At 48.2% G+C, this 15,036-nt stretch overlaps 1 protein-coding gene across 4 annotated transcripts in view; it reads right to left on the bottom strand.

Annotated features, from left to right (window-relative positions):
- Positions 1 to 1,241: 1,241 nt before the first annotated feature.
- The window catches only part of STK36 (serine/threonine kinase 36), a 29,777-nt gene continuing 15,982 nt past the window's right edge, over positions 1,242 to 15,036 (bottom strand). For 3 of the 4 annotated variants that reach the window (XM_084892396.1, XM_084892395.1, XM_084892397.1), the window contains exons 12-27: positions 13,928 to 14,107; positions 12,920 to 13,017; positions 12,362 to 12,467; positions 11,001 to 11,151; positions 10,671 to 10,798; positions 9,607 to 9,711; positions 9,239 to 9,337; positions 9,064 to 9,152; positions 8,740 to 8,803; positions 8,463 to 8,573; positions 6,935 to 7,009; positions 6,371 to 6,548; positions 6,022 to 6,169; positions 5,654 to 5,801; positions 4,428 to 5,174; positions 2,418 to 3,156 (exon numbers count right to left, since the gene is read on the bottom strand). In XM_084892396.1, the coding sequence (XP_084748522.1) occupies positions 3,013 to 3,156; positions 4,428 to 5,174; positions 5,654 to 5,801; positions 6,022 to 6,169; positions 6,371 to 6,548; positions 6,935 to 7,009; positions 8,463 to 8,573; positions 8,740 to 8,803; positions 9,064 to 9,152; positions 9,239 to 9,337; positions 9,607 to 9,711; positions 10,671 to 10,798; positions 11,001 to 11,151; positions 12,362 to 12,467; positions 12,920 to 13,017; positions 13,928 to 14,107 (2,571 nt within the window). In that variant the 3' untranslated portion in view covers positions 2,418 to 3,012. Of the gene's footprint in view, positions 1,819 to 2,417; positions 3,157 to 4,427; positions 5,175 to 5,653; positions 5,802 to 6,021; positions 6,170 to 6,370; positions 6,549 to 6,934; positions 7,010 to 8,462; positions 8,574 to 8,739; positions 8,804 to 9,063; positions 9,153 to 9,238; positions 9,338 to 9,606; positions 9,712 to 10,670; positions 10,799 to 11,000; positions 11,152 to 12,361; positions 12,468 to 12,919; positions 13,018 to 13,927; positions 14,108 to 15,036 lie in introns of those variants that run through there. The other variant, XR_014795748.1, reaches the window with a different exon arrangement.

Genomic DNA, 15,036 nt, shown 5'->3' with positions numbered 1-15,036 from the left:
CCTCTAAAAATCAATGAGAAAATATCATTGGGTAAGGATTAAAAAATAATTCTTTCATAAGGTAATTTCTCCTGGGTTACCTTTTAAGGGAAAATTCAGACTTTAAAATACAATACTGGCCTGGCCGGTGTGGCTCAGTTGGTCGAGTGTTGTCCTGTGCATCAGAAGGTTGAAGTTCAATTCCCCATCAGGACACTTACCCAGGACGCGGGTTTGATCTCCAGTCGGGTGTGTATAGGAGGTAACTCATCGATGTTTCTCTCTTTTCCTCTCTCTTTAAAAATATCAAAAAACATATTTTAAAAAATAAAATGCTGAGACACAGAAAGGTGGGTGCTTTCCCCAGACTGATTCCCCTGGCACCTGCCTCGACATGCAGGGGGCGCTAAGGTACACTGCCTGACACTGTAGCAGGGAGGACCAGTATGGACAATGTGTGGCCACTAAGCCCGGGCGGGGGGACTGGCACCACCTCAAGATGAGAACTGCTCGATGCACCTGCCACCACCCAGGTACCCATCAGGGCTGCCAAGCCTGTGCAGAGCCCTTCGAGAAGCGTCTGCCGCAGAACGAGGCAGCTACAGGCAACGGGGTGGAGCAGTGCACCACTTCCTGTACCCACAACTGTGTAGGCACATCCACTTCCTGCCACATGAAAACTGGACAGGAATGACTGGCCACTGAATAACCTCAGCCCTGAAGAGCGAATGACCAGATGCTGTACTGGGGGTCCTGAATGTAGGCCTAGTTTCTAAATATCAGGACTCATAATAAAGAGTATGTACATTTAAAAAATTTTTAAACCACACTACTGTATTTGCCTAAATACAGGCAAATCTTGTTAAAATACTGTGGTTTTGTTAAAAACAAAAGCAGCCGAAACTGGTTTGGTTCAGTGGACAGATCGTTGGCCTGCAGACTGAAAGGTCCCAGGTTCTATTCCGGTCAAGGGCATGTACATTGGTTGCGGGCACATCCCCGGTAGGGGGGTGTGTAAGAGGCAGCTGGCCGATGTTTCTCTCTCATCGATGTTTGTAACTCTCTATCTCTTTCAATTCCTCTCTGTGTAAAATCAATAAAATATATATATATATATATATATATATATATATATATATATATATATATTTAAAAATATGACTACTTTTCACCATTGCATTGGTACCACCGCAGTCCAGAATACCATCCTCTCTCACCTGGATTACTACAATAGCCTCTTAACTGCTCACCCTACTTCCCATCTTCCGGACTGCTCAGAGTCCATTCACAACACTAGAATAAAGAGGAATCCTTTTGAACAGAGGAAGATCACAGCCCTCGTCTGTTTTAAACCCTTCAATAGATCCCCACTCTCTTCAGAGTACGAGATCTCTATCTGGTCCTCTTTTCCTTCCTGTCCTCATTTCTCACTACTTTCCCCCTTTTTCACTTCTTCCATCTAAACTGGCTCCACAAGCAGGCCGAGCCTGCGCCTATCTCAGGGCCTCTGAAGTGATCATTCTCTCTGCCTCCCCCTCAGATAGCTGCACTGCTCATTCCCTCATGGCCTTCAGCCTTTGCTGCAATGTCACCTTCTCAGTGAGGCCTACCCTGACCATCTCTACTGCAGCACTCCTCATTCTTTTTCCTTGCTTTATTTTTCTCCAGTTTTTTTTACTTTTCTACAGACTATATGTAATTCACTCATTTGGATTAAGTTCCGTCTCCCACACCAGAATGGAAAGTCTGTTTCAGACAGGCACTGCTTTATCTCCAATAATTAGAAGTTTCTGGAATATGGGAAAGATTCAGTAAATAAGCGGAATTGGTTGAAATTATCTGAATGGAGGAATTATGGAAAAAATAGAAACAAAGACAATGAAGATACAAACTAAATTCCTTGTCAAAATAAGGCAATATCTTTCATTTCTAAAACAATTGGAATTTAAGGATGGAAAAAAGGACTCTCCCATTTTATGGATGGAGAAATGAAGGCCCTGGGAAGCTTGTTGCAAGCTATCCAATGAGTCAATGTTTAAGCTTTCCAGAATGTTGCCAGCTGGACTATGATTCTAACTAGTGAGTCTGCCAAATACCCCTGTCTGGCACACTGCGCAGTCTCTATACAGCTACCCTAACAAAGCAGCTAGGGTTCCCCATCCCAAAAACTCTACCCAATAGAACACTAGCCACTAAGCCTGAGATTTCAAAGCAATCTAATTTACCTCTCTGGTTCACCCTATGGTTTCCTATTTCAGTTTCAGTGGCCTGGGCTCGGAACTAAGTAGGTGTCTGCATGTAGGTCATTTGGGATGCTGGGAGGTAGGAAAGATATAAATAAGCTCCCAAACCAGGATGATGTCTGTACAGGACACCAGTGCTTCCAGCGTCACAAATAAGCTAAAGAGGGACTGAACCCCCCAACCCCTTACTCGGGCAGCTCAAAGTAGGGTGAGGCACACCTTTTATTACAAGATTTACAAATAGATTACAAAAAAAGAACAAAACAAAAAAAGGATACACTCCCCATCCCCTCCCATGAATGGGAATGTGGGTTACCCTCCACCACAGGGACTGGTGACATTTACCCCACAGCCTAGAGCTGAGACAGGCTCTGTCTTCATCATCCTTGGGCCAGGGCGCCTAAATCCAGAAGCTGTTGGGAGGATTATAGGAGCACCAGAAAGGAAGAGATCTCTTAGGTAGGAGGGTCTCCCTAAGGTTCGAGAAGCATGTTCCTGGGGTTCAAGGCACAGTATTGGAGAAAAGACCCCTGGATGTAGAGCAGGAAGGATCCTTCTCTGGCACCAACAGCAATGAAGTTTACTGGCTAAAATCATCCTGAATTGGGGGAGGAGGGCAGCTTTACACATAAATCCCTCTTGTTTCTCATTCTCTAATCAGATGAGTTGGCAGCTTATCTCTTTTTAAATATCCTTAGCTCTCGGTTGAGTTGGTGGCTTGTATAGTAGAAAAAGAAGAGTTGGCAATAGCAGGACAGCGAAGGTGGAGGCTGGAGCCCAGGATCTGGGGTCACGTGCTGTGGGCTGTTCTCAGGAGATGAATGAGTTTCCTGCAGTGTTTGGCAGAGGCAGGCCTGGGGCTGTTGTGCGTCAGTAACGGATTCCCCAGAGAGAGCAAGGCTAACTTCTCACTGGCACCCAGGGACACCAGCAACTGTGGGGGAGAGAGCAGATGACAGAACAGGACATGCAGAGGACTCTCACTTGGACTAGCAATTCCTACTCCAGGAAAGGAAGAAAGTAGGCTCTTGGGAATTCTAAATAGACTGTGATAAAAGAGAAACCCTGTGAGCAGAAACCTCATCAGGGGTCTATTTCCATTCCCTTTGGTTACAAGCCATGAAACCAAGGCACCAAGGCATCCAAGCACTTGTCCCCAGGAAGAGTAATGAATGCAGCAGTGACAGTAAACCAGTGATTCCCAGCTGTGGATCCAGACCAGTGGGTCTTAACCTCATTACCACCAAGAATCCTTTTTATTATGTCCCCACTTGGATTACCAGAAAACCCTGTAACATATATCACCACTATCCTGTCAAATTTCTGTTCTGCATGAACCACCCGACACTACTATACTGAACTATTATATTATAACTTGGAGATTTAGCCTTATCATCGGTAGATGTGTGACTTCATTGGGCTATTTATATACTGAAAATTGAGCAAAAAGACAGAATAAAGCAAAAAGACAGAATGGTTAAGAGTATGGTTTCTAGCCGGGACCGGTTTGGCTCAGTGGATAGAGCGTTGGCCTGCAGACTGAAAGGTCCCGGGTTTGATTCCGGTAAAGGGCATGTACCTTGGTTGCGGGCACATCCCCAGTAGGGAGTGTGCAAGAGGCGGCTGATCGATGATTGTCTCTCATCGATGTTTCTAACTCTCTATCCCTCTCTCTTCCTCTCTGAAAAATCAATAAAAAAATAAAAAATAGAAAAAAGAGTATGGTTTCTAGACTCAGACTCTTGACTTCAAAGTCTAACCCTACATACTAGCGTTGTAATTTGGACAATTTATTAAATTCTTTGTGCCTGTTTCACAGCCTGCAAAATGAGGAATGTAATAGCTTAAACCAAATATTCAAGGTAAAATGTTTAGCATGGTGCCAAAACCACCTTATACCTCAGCATTTCCAATCTTCCCTCACTCCCTCTCAGGTAGCCTCTGGAAGAGAAACAACGGTCCCAAGATCCCAGGCATTTCTCAGCCAATGGAGGCCTCTTTCCGGTCCCTTCCGGTCCTTTCTGGTCCCTTTGTGGTCAGAGATGGCAGATGGGAAACTCATTTCCAAGACACTGCCGCTGGGTGTCCCGCTCCCAAAGAGGGACCAAGCTGGATTTCTGGACGTTCCAGTTCCTTAAAGACTCTCTCAGGAAACTTGTGAAACACCACCCCGTCATTGTGGCCCCTAAGCCCCCTGGAGCGTACCCGATGGATGCAGGGCTCCTGGCCGAGGCTCCGAAGGGCAATGAGGGCGGCCTCCTTCACATGTGGCTGGGGGTCTCCGCACGCCATCTCCAGCAGCCGCTGGGGTACTTGGCACTGTAACAGCTCTTCTCCCAGCCCCTCAGATGCCAGGTTGCCCAGAGCTGACACGGCATTGCGCCGGATACTGGCCTGAGGATCTCCAAGCAGCTGGGTCATACAAGGCACCGCAGCTGCCAGGGCAGGTCCCAGGGGACCAGCTTGGTAGGCCGCGTTGCCCACAGCAAAGCTGGCACTGCGCCGCACAGCAGGGTCCTTGTCTCCAAGCCCCAGCAGCAGAAGGCTGAGCAGTCCGGCCTGGCTCTGCAGTGCCCCACGCAGGGCCATGCTGTGTTGGAGCAAGTGTCCCAGGAGCCCATAAACTCGGGCCCGCACAGAATTATCTGGGTGACCTAGGAGGCTGCGCAGGGGCCTATAGGATTCATCGGAGCCAGCAAGGAGTTCTTGGATAAAGGACAAGTGGCTGGGAGGCAGAACCCGGGCTGTGTGGGCCAACAGAGAGAGAAGGTCAGAGGTCAACAGCGGCTGGTCCCCTAGCAGGGCAGCTGAGAGGAATGAGATGATGGTTCCGGGGGAGGCAGCCACTGTGTCCACAAACTGGTGGAGAGAGATGGGATCCACGAGGGCCAGGTGTGTGAGGAGACTGATGGGCAGCTCCACTTGTGGCAACAGCAGATGCTGACAGCAGACCTAGAAGGGGGGAGGGGAGCAGCAAGAGTAGCTCAGGGAGAGGGAGCGTACACTGCCGCTTGATAGCTAGGAGCCCAAAGTCTGGGAGAAAAGCCAAGCTATGGTGAGAAATACCACAGAGAGCTGAGCGCGATGACCCACAGAGCTCCATGGGAGACACAATGTGGACCCCAAGAGAATAAGTCCTCTCCTTGCTCTGCTTGTCAAGGACCCAGTGCTAATGCCAAGAACTGCTGAGTCTCCAGCACCGAGACTGGGATGTTCTCCACACCGAGCTCCAATGGAATTCAGATAAGGGCCTGATGCCGGTACCAGCCCCAGCTCCAACCACACACCTCCGTTCAGGCCTGCATGCTTTCTCCACTCCAACTCTCACATCCAACCAGGGGCCACGGAGAGCCCTGGAGCTGCTGGAAGTGAACTAGAGTGTACAAGGTCATTGGCCATCTTCCTCTCCCACCTTCGTGCCTCCCAAGTACCTGCAGCAGGTGGGCTGTGACTGCTGAGTCTGTTAGGTCAGCCAAGATACCCTCGAGAAGGTCCGCATCCACATCCAGAGCAAAAGGGAAGCAGAGGAGCTGGCAGACAGAGAGCACCACGACGGGGAGAAACTCAGACCCGTGAGGCCTAAAGAGGTGAGTGTGGAAGGATTTACTTGGCCTTGCTCACTCACCCTTTATTATCCCCCTCTTCTCAAGTTTCCTAGGCCAGCTCTCCTTCCCCAATCGCAGCAAACCATTTCTTGCCTCATAGGTCAAGCTGTCAGCTATGTCTCTCCTGCCTTCCCCTCCCCACCCCCCACGCAGACTCCGGCTCTTCTGGTCTCCCTCCTCTCGCTCAAACTCACGCCTGGCCCAGCTGCTGTAGGAAGCTCGGGGAAAGCAGATGCTTCAAGGTGGACATGAGGATACTTCCATGCTGAGACAGATGGCTCAGGCATAACTGGGGCTCCTGGGTGAAGGTGGCCACAGCCAGGCTCAACATGGCTGCTACCCCTGGAAATACCGAGAATGAAGGGCCAGTGGAGCAGACAAGAATCCCCGATGCTCCTGCTCCCAGAGCTACCATCTATTCAGTCCCTTCCCATCCCAGGCAGCAGCAGCAATCTCTATGGCTACTCCAGTTCTAGGCTACTTCTCTGGAAGAGAGATCAATACATTGGCCCCATAAAGGAGGCCATGCAGATGAAAAGCTACCTTGGGGTGAGATCAGTGTCCAGTCTGGCTCTGAGCTTGAGCTATGTGGACTGGACGGCGTTAGCTCCTCCTCCTGTGTAGAAACCTCGTTGAGCCTCAGAGCCATGGAGAAGCGGTGCCACAGAACGGTCCACATTTCTGAGCTAACCACGTCCCTTATCAGGTTCGCCTTCCCCTGCTGGAGACACAGACATAAAGCAGGTGGGTGGGGCGGTCAAAGTCAGGAGTCAAATGCCTTTTTCCCACTCCAGTCCTTGACCTACAAGGATAGGAAGTCCCAGAAATAATCCCTTTTGTTTTCCCAGCCAGGCTTTCCCTGTTATCTTAGGTCTCTTTCTTACCACACCTTAACCAGGAAACTACTCTTTTCTCCCCACTGAATCCTAAGGGATGCATCTGAATAGTTCCCTTTAAAAGGCCCAGACGGAAGGCAGACGGGCCCTTCTAAAGCCATCACAAGCATAGTAGTCTGTGGATTGCTTCTTCATTCCTAACGTCCGGCAGCTCCCTAAAATGCCCCGTTTCTCTCTCCTTCCTTTCCACCGCCCTCAGACGCAGCTGTACCTGGGTGAGGAGCTGCAGCAGAAGGGTGAGCAGGCCGTCGTAGAACCCACAGCCGTCAGGTGGAGTCAGCCGGACCTGCAGGGGAGAGGCATGAGGGGGCCTCACAGCCTGTGCACCCACTTCCTGGCCGGGCAGAAAGAGCCCTTCCTCAGCCTGGTGTTGTGTGGGGAGTTCTCCTGAACTTAGAGGAGTCTTGGTTCCTGCTTATTTGTCAATGACTAACTCTGTCCCAAAGACACACAGTCTGGCAGGGTAAGCACACATGGAAACAATTTTAAGTGTCTTCCTAAACAAGAGGTTAGGATGGAGGTGGAATTTCACAGTTAAGAGTACCTAACTCTGCTCTGGCTGGTTTGGCCCAGTGGAGAGAGAGCATCAGCCTTTGGACTGATTCCAGTCAAAGACACATGCCTGGGTTGCGGGCTCGATCCCCAGTGGGGGGCGTGCGGGAGGCAGCCAATCAATGATTCTCTCTCATCATTGATGTTTTTGTCTCTCTCTCTCCCTCTCCCTTTTCCTCTCTGAAATCAATGAAAATATATTAAAAAATAAAAGAGAGTGCCTAACTCTGTCTCCTAGAGGTAGGACACTGATGGGGTTAAACATTTAAAAGACAGATAAAAGAAAGTGGAGGCAGGGAGGACATTCCAAGTGGAAGTCACAGCATATACAAAGGCAGTCACAGAGGACCACAGTGAATTTGGAAGGTGGTAACCCTTTTGGTCTAGCAGGATCACAGAGCCTGGAGGTAACAGACGGGCTCTCGGTAGCCTGCTAAAGAATGTGGACTTGATCCCAGAAGCAGTGGAAGTCACTGAGGAAGCACACAAGCCCCACATGGGCAAGACAGATTTTGTCTCTTTAATTCATGGCTGTCTTCTCAGAACCTAGAATAGTCTCTGGTACTCGATACCTATTTTTGTGTTAAGTAATTACTGGTTCAACAAATAACCAAATTTTTCTTTTTTGAAAGCTCACTCTGGTGGCAGTGAAGAAAATAGACTAGGAAAGAGCCTAGAAGAGAGACCCTTTAGAGGCAAGTGTCAAAGTCCAAGAGAGCCGAAACTGGTTTGCCTCAGTGGATAGAGCGTCGGTCTGCGGACTGCAGGGTCCCAGGTTCGATTCCGGTCAGGAGCATGTGCATTGGTTGCCGGCACATCCCCAGTAGGGGGTGTGCAGGAGGCAGCTGGTCGATGATTCTCTCTCATCGATGTTTCTAACTCTCTATCCCTCTTCCTTCCTCTCTGTGAAAAATCAATAAAATAAAATAAAAAATAAAAAATAAAGAAGTCCAAGAGAAATGATGCCTCCTTCCTCCCTCTTTAGGAGTCTAGAGTGTTAACAACAGGTCTAAAGCCCTGACCAGTCTGGGCTCGGAGGGGTCACTTACCTGGAGGCAGAGGATAGGAAAGATTCCTTTACTACTTTTTAGTTTACTCTAGACTGGCTGGCATTTCAGTCTTTTCTCCCTAATCCAGTCCGTTTGACTCAGAGAAAACATGTCTATGCATTATCTAGCAGATCTCACCTCAGCAGGGGCACACAGGGCATGAGTGGCTGCAGGGATCCACTCCATAGGCTGGAGGTCAAAGGTCACTCCTTGATGTCCAAGCTGTCCCAGTAAACACGCCGCTGCACTCTGCAGAGTTAAAGGAGAAGAAATGGTATTCAGCACAAACAGAGAGGATCTAGGTCTCCGTCCTAGACCAGAAGAACACTGCATCAGCAGCTGGAAAGGGGACAATGACTCCCCCACTCCCCAAAAGGGTGGATGATAGGGGGAAAGATAAAGGTTGAAAACTCACCACAAGAGAGACGACGTGTGAATGGGTAAAGAGAGTAGCAATCTCACTGCCTAGCTTCTCCATTCTGGAATAAGGAGATACAGAAGGGATGCAGCAGTGTGAACGGAGGCCGGTGATTGGCCTTCCCTCTTTCTTGGAAGGCACTCTCCACCTGGGCTGCATGTCCAACTCCAAGTCACAAAGCTGGTGGGAATCCAGGTCTATTCTCTGTACAGAAACCTTCACTCTCTCTATCACAATCCCTCCTAAGGATAGGCTGTTCTATGTCAGGGTGAGCTCTGAAGGTAGAAAATTGCAGTGGAGAGATCCTACTTTATGACTCACCCAGAAGGCAGATCTTGGAGCCGAAGGACAAGAAGGGAGAGGAGGTAGAGAGTCACTTCAGTAGCCTCTTCCCAATCCACTACCTTTATCTACAAAGGAAACTTAAGATATCAGAGCAACCTCTGATTGAGATGGTGGGGCCACCGTGAGATGCCCACCTGTGTTGCTGGCCTACCTTGCCCTGGACCAACATCAACAATGACTTCAAGGCCAGGGGCTCTTGCCCTAGACGACGGCACAGGTGTTCACTGACGTGGCAGCAGGAGTAGAGAACCTAAGGGAGGAAGAGGAGTCTGTTATGAGCAGGGCAGCACCTGGCTCCTAGGCTAGAAGGCTCATCTGGAAACAGGCTAGCCTCTCAATAGATCTGGTCCCCACACCTGGGGGAATTAGAGAAGCTTGGCCATTTCCGCCTCTTGCTGCAAGGGGGGCCATCTCAGTTGAAAAGACTTAAAAGCAAAAAGGGTCCTGCAAGGGGCCTCTCCCTCAATCCTGGGGGTTAGAAAGAGATCTAAAGTGTCAAGGGTTACAGGCAGGCAGTACCTTAAGAAGGGGTAGGCATAGTGTGGGATGCTGCAGACTGCAGATGAGGGATGGCCTCAGTTGGTTGTTGTCTTCAGTGAGCTGATTTGCCAAATGCCGAGAGATCTAAAGGAACATTCCTGAAGACTCAATCCTATTCTCATTCTTCCAATCCTATCTCCAACGAATCAAGACTCTCAGACCCTTGCTAGTTACTCCTCCCTAGGTTCACCAGGAACCTCAGACCCCATTCCATTCCAGTCTTCATGGCCAATGGGGAACGAAAAGGCAGGCTCTTGGTGAGCCCCAGGTATAGAGCAGTGCTGCCAGCCAAAAGGGAGCAGAAAGGCTGAATCCTGAGCCCTTGAGAAAGTATCGCTGGCAGCTTCAGATCAGTTACGCTGCCACAGGGGCAGTTTGTCACTGATCAAGGCCTGTGGGGTTTTAGTTACGTCATGTTCTACAAGTGGTAGGATCACATGTTTCTGGAACTACAGATTAAGAGGAGGCATAAAAGCTTATTTTTCTGCCGAAACCGGTTTGGCTCAATGGATAGAGCGTCGGCTTGGGGACTGAAAGGTCCCGGGTTCGATTCCGGTCAAGGGCATGTACCTTGGTTGCGGGCATATCCCCAGTAGGGGGTGTGCAAGAGGCAGCTGATTGATGACTCTCTCTCACCGATGTTTCTAACTCTCTATCTCTCTCCCTTCCTCTCTGTACAAAAAATCAATAAAAAATTAAAAAAAATAAAATAAAAAGCTTATTTTTCTGCCTTTCTGAGATGCTGGAACCAGCCTCCCCACTCTGGCAATAAGAGGGATAGGAATAAAAAACTGCAGCTCTGCCAAAACTGGTTTGGCTCAGTGGATAGAGCATCGGTCTGCGGACTGAAAGGTCCCGGGTTTGATTCCAGTCAAGGGCATGTACCTTGGTTGCGGGCACATCCCCAGTGGGGGATGTGCAGGAGGCAGCTGGTCATTGATTCTCTCTCATTGATGTTTCTAACTCTCTATCCCTCTCCCTTCCTTTCTGTAAAATATCAATAAATAAACAAAAACAAAAACAAAAAAAACTGCAGCTCACACCTGCTCCTTGGCTTCCCAGCAGCCAGGCAGCCCCAGAGGAACAATGCATATGGCGGCCAGCGCAGAGGAAATGGCTCCAGGCAGATCCTCACTCTGCTCCCGCCGTGGCTGGCTCACGTGAGGGGCTCCTATGGAGAAAGGCAAAGAATGCAGGGTAGATCTAGTTGTTTCTCTCGGTTGCCCCTTCGTTCTTTCAGTTGTTATTTTAGTTGTTATTTATCGGGCACTCACTGAAGCCAGGCACTGTGTTCACTGACGGCAGTAGAAAGAGCAAAGTTGAACCTACTCAATGAGTACGTCCAGAGAACCTCCCCTTCCCACACTGGTTACCTGGGGGTGTGTGGAAAGGGAGCTGTGGGACTGTCAAGCCACGGAGGAGCCCGTCCAACACGGCCCGCTGTGTGGTCAGCAGACTGGAGTAAAAGGCTTTGGAGATGGCACAGCTGTTCCCATCCATGGCTTCACACAGAACAGTGAAACACTGAGGGAGACAAGGGCAGGTTACTATTAGGACATCAGAAAACTGACTAGGCTTAGCAGGCAGCAAGACTCCCCAGAGAACCTGAGAAAGGAGGAGGGAAACCCAGGGGATTAGCTATCTAATTTTAAGTATTCTTCATACAGAAGATGCATTATCACTGCCTTCACATTTCCAAGACAGGAATATTAGTTGTCAGTTGTTCTTTTCTCAGATCAGCTGCTCCCTAGATGATGTTTCTCAAAGTGTCATCTGTGACCATGAGTATAAAAATTCCTGGGGATTCCTGGGTCCCTCCCAAACCAGCCCTCTCAGAACTTCAGGAGGTGGGGTATCTATTCCAAACTCTGTATGCTACTCACTACACAATGACATATGAGAAGTGCTGAGAGTGAGTCACTGCTGGCCAAAATTTACATTAGATATTAAAAGCTTTCTGACTTGAAAGGGTGAGGAATGTTAAAATAGGCTCTCAGACTACCAGAAATTGAATGGACTGCTAGCTAGAGGGAGGAAAGTCGCCCAAATATGTGTTCCCAATTACCAGTATGCACGACCAGGCAACTGTTTATTTCCTTAAAAATGTTCCTAATTATCTGCTCTGAGATTTTCTCGTTCAATCTTCCATTCCCCTGTCCCTCACTCCTGAGTCCAGGGAAGAAAACCCACATCCATATAGTTTACTAGTTCACAAGACAAGTAAGGTTGGGAATACTGACTGATGTGCAAGTCTCCTCAAGAACAAATATTTCTATCTGTGCTCCCCTGAAACAGGCACACTGCTTAGTGCTTCTGGGCCTTTATAGACATTGCTCTTTCTGCCTGGAATATCCTCTCTACTTTCCTGCCTCATCTCCCTGGCAAACTTCTGTGTATTTCCAAATCCCTGCGAAGGACTTTTCCTCCTCCAGGATTTCTTCTATGACACTCCAAGTAGCGTTAATCTTCTTTGGTGGTGCTCTGTGTCTTACACAATGTTCTAATGCACTTTTCACACTACTGTCCTTGACAACTTTACATCTCCCGCACTGGACTAGCCCTCGTCCCTTGAGGATAGGAACTTTCTCTTACTCAAACTGTATATGACACACAGTCAGCATTCAACAAATATTTGGTGTATTGCCTGATCTAACCCTATCTAGTCATAAGAAAGGGGATGGAAGAAACAGAGGAATGCAGAAGAGACAGAAATCTGGAAGTGGGAACAGATTACCATAAGGCCATCCCTCCGCAAAGTCTGCTTGGAGTCAGCTGGTTGGGCCAGGAGTTTCCCCAACAGGTCCAGAAAGAGGTTGGAAGCTTCTTGAAATACCTGTAGGCTGGGGGAAATGAGCCCACGGTTTCTCCTCATCTTTCCACTAAAAGCCTAGACATGGTGAATGGGTCAGTTCTGGGCGAGTAGGAGCAGCTCAGGAAAGGAACACATCACAATGCTCCCTCCGATCCCCTGCTCAGCACACACACAGTCTCCACATATACAACCTCCAAGCCCTTCTCTCTGCCATTTCTCTAGGTTATTTACATCTTGATCCTTTCATTTAGAGTATAGTGACTGCTGACCCTTAAAACCCAAAAGTCTTAGGGCAAGGTTGGATGTGTCTCAGGGTCTATAAGAGGATTAGCTGGACATTGAGGGGCCAGTCAGCTGGTCCCTAAACCTGTCACAAATCATGGCTTCTCCTTACTTAGCCTCTTCCTAAAGGGGAAGTAAGAATAGAGAGAGAAATTGAAACCAAACTGGCCAACGGAACAAAACTGTGTCTCTTCCCACCTGTCACCTGTCTGGCTCCTCTCCAGATTGAAGGTGCAGGCAAAGTAGGCCTGAACCACGGCCATCAGGTCCCGTAAGAAGGCCCCATACCAGCATTGCTGCCGAGGAAGAAAACAGAGTAAGGGCAATGTAGGGGATGGAGGAAATAGAAAAGGCAGGAAAAAAGGTTTCAGATATGCAGTCAGGTCAGCCAGACAAAAGGGGCAGGGCAGGGAAGAGAATGTCTGGACAGAGACAGGAGATCCAGAAGAAACCAGTGGCAGCTAACGGGCTGTAAATAGTCTGAAAATGTGCCTGTTTGGCCTGAACAGTATTTTGGGAGTTTATTATGCTACGTTTTTCAAAATAGCTCAAATTCTTTTTTCAATTTCTTTAAACACCCAAGATTAATACTCCTCAGCAGAGTGCAGCTTCCCAGCTTCCTGAGCCCACATCCCATTAAACATCTCTTCATTCTGTTCTCTCTCCTCACTGTGGCAGGACACAGCAGAGAAGCAGAGGTTCGCCCCCAAAAAAACCGAGTCTCAATCCTAGCTCTCCCACTATCCTCTCCGGGACCATTTACAAGGTAGAGCCTGTGTATGACTCAGTTACTCTCCGAACTTCAGTACCTGTTCTGTAAAATGGGGTTACGAAAGCCAAGAATTTCACATTTAAACGCACAGTGCTCTAGATATTGGGAAATTATGCATAAGATCTGATGTCTAGCTTCTCTTGGAAAACTAAAAGATCTGGAAACACTGGGCTGGAGCTGAGGATAGGCTACACCATCAGCCTGGACATGAGACCTCCGGTTTATCTATTCCCCGCTATTGGAATAGTCTGACACAGGCAGCTTTTCTGACTAACATTATCTGCCTGGTCTCAGGAGGCATTAGAGTTTGCAATTCACGCTCTACTAACTAGAAAGAGAAGGAAAGAAAATAAAAGGCAATTGGGCCAAATAGAGATGGCAGTCTGAAGAAGAAACTCCTGGAAGTCTTTCAAGGCTCCCTGCAGAGAGCTCACCTGCTGAACACTGCTGCTCTCCTGGCTGTGTCTGAGGAGCCTGAGCAGCAGCCCAGGGAGCCCTGCCTCCCGGCAGAAGGCATACAAGGCAACAGAGTCACTGCAGCTGGTCAGAAGATGGCTCAGGACCCGGAGTGCAGGGAGGATACAGGACGCACCCTCCAGCATGTCTTTCAGGATCTGGGTGACGTGAGAGAAAGAAGCAATCAATATTACTAGAGGTAAAAGAAGAGTTCTACATATTAAGTGTCCCCAAGGGGTTGGCAAATCATACCAGATGTTCTCATTCCTTTCTTTGGGAGTCTAAGGCCCAGAAAAGAGAGAAATAGGGAAACTGTACCTGGGAAGAGGAGTACAGATGCTCAGTCATCTAACTTATAATAGCAGTGGTCAAGGGAGAGGGGACTGTCACTCAGAATCTCTGTGTCAGACCCAATGCAATTCCTATTTGCTCCCTCTCTTCTCCAGCCCTTCATTTTAAAGATAAAACAAAACACATACACACTCTCTGACATACACTTCTGAAAATTAAAAACAATGGTCACAAGACAATGTTATTCAACTCTAGACCAGGGGTTGATAAACTACAACCCATAGACTAAATCTACTTATTTTTATACAGCCTGCAAGCTAAGGATAATAATATATATATTAGCCATCACCCAAAGATATGTGTGTGTTTTTTTAATATGTTTCCATTGATTTCAGAAAGAGGAAGGGAGAAGGAGGGAGAGAAACATCAATGATGAGAGAGAATCACTGATTAGCTGCTTCCTGCACGCCCCTTATTGGGGATCAAGCCAGCAACCCAGGCATGTGCCGCACCAGTAATCAAACCTTGACCTCCTGGTTTATAGGTTGACGCTCAACCACTGAGCCATACCCACCAGGGCAAGGATATATTTTTATTGATTTAGAGAGAGAACGATCAGTTGCCTCCCATACACTCCCTGACCAGTAATCAAACCTGCAACCCAGGTATGTGCCCAGACCAGGAATTGAACCTACAACCCTTCAGTGCACAGGACAATGCTCCAACCCACTGAGCAACATTGGTCATGCAGTATTCTATTTTTAAATGGCTATTCTTTTTTTTTTTTTTTTTTTTA

Source organism: Pipistrellus hanaki (genome assembly GCF_964339955.1).
Source record: "Pipistrellus hanaki genome assembly, chromosome: 8".
Taxonomy (NCBI): domain Eukaryota; kingdom Metazoa; phylum Chordata; class Mammalia; order Chiroptera; family Vespertilionidae; genus Pipistrellus; species Pipistrellus hanaki.
Note: the sequence above shows the minus strand (reverse complement) of the source record. Positions and strands in the feature narration are given on the sequence as shown.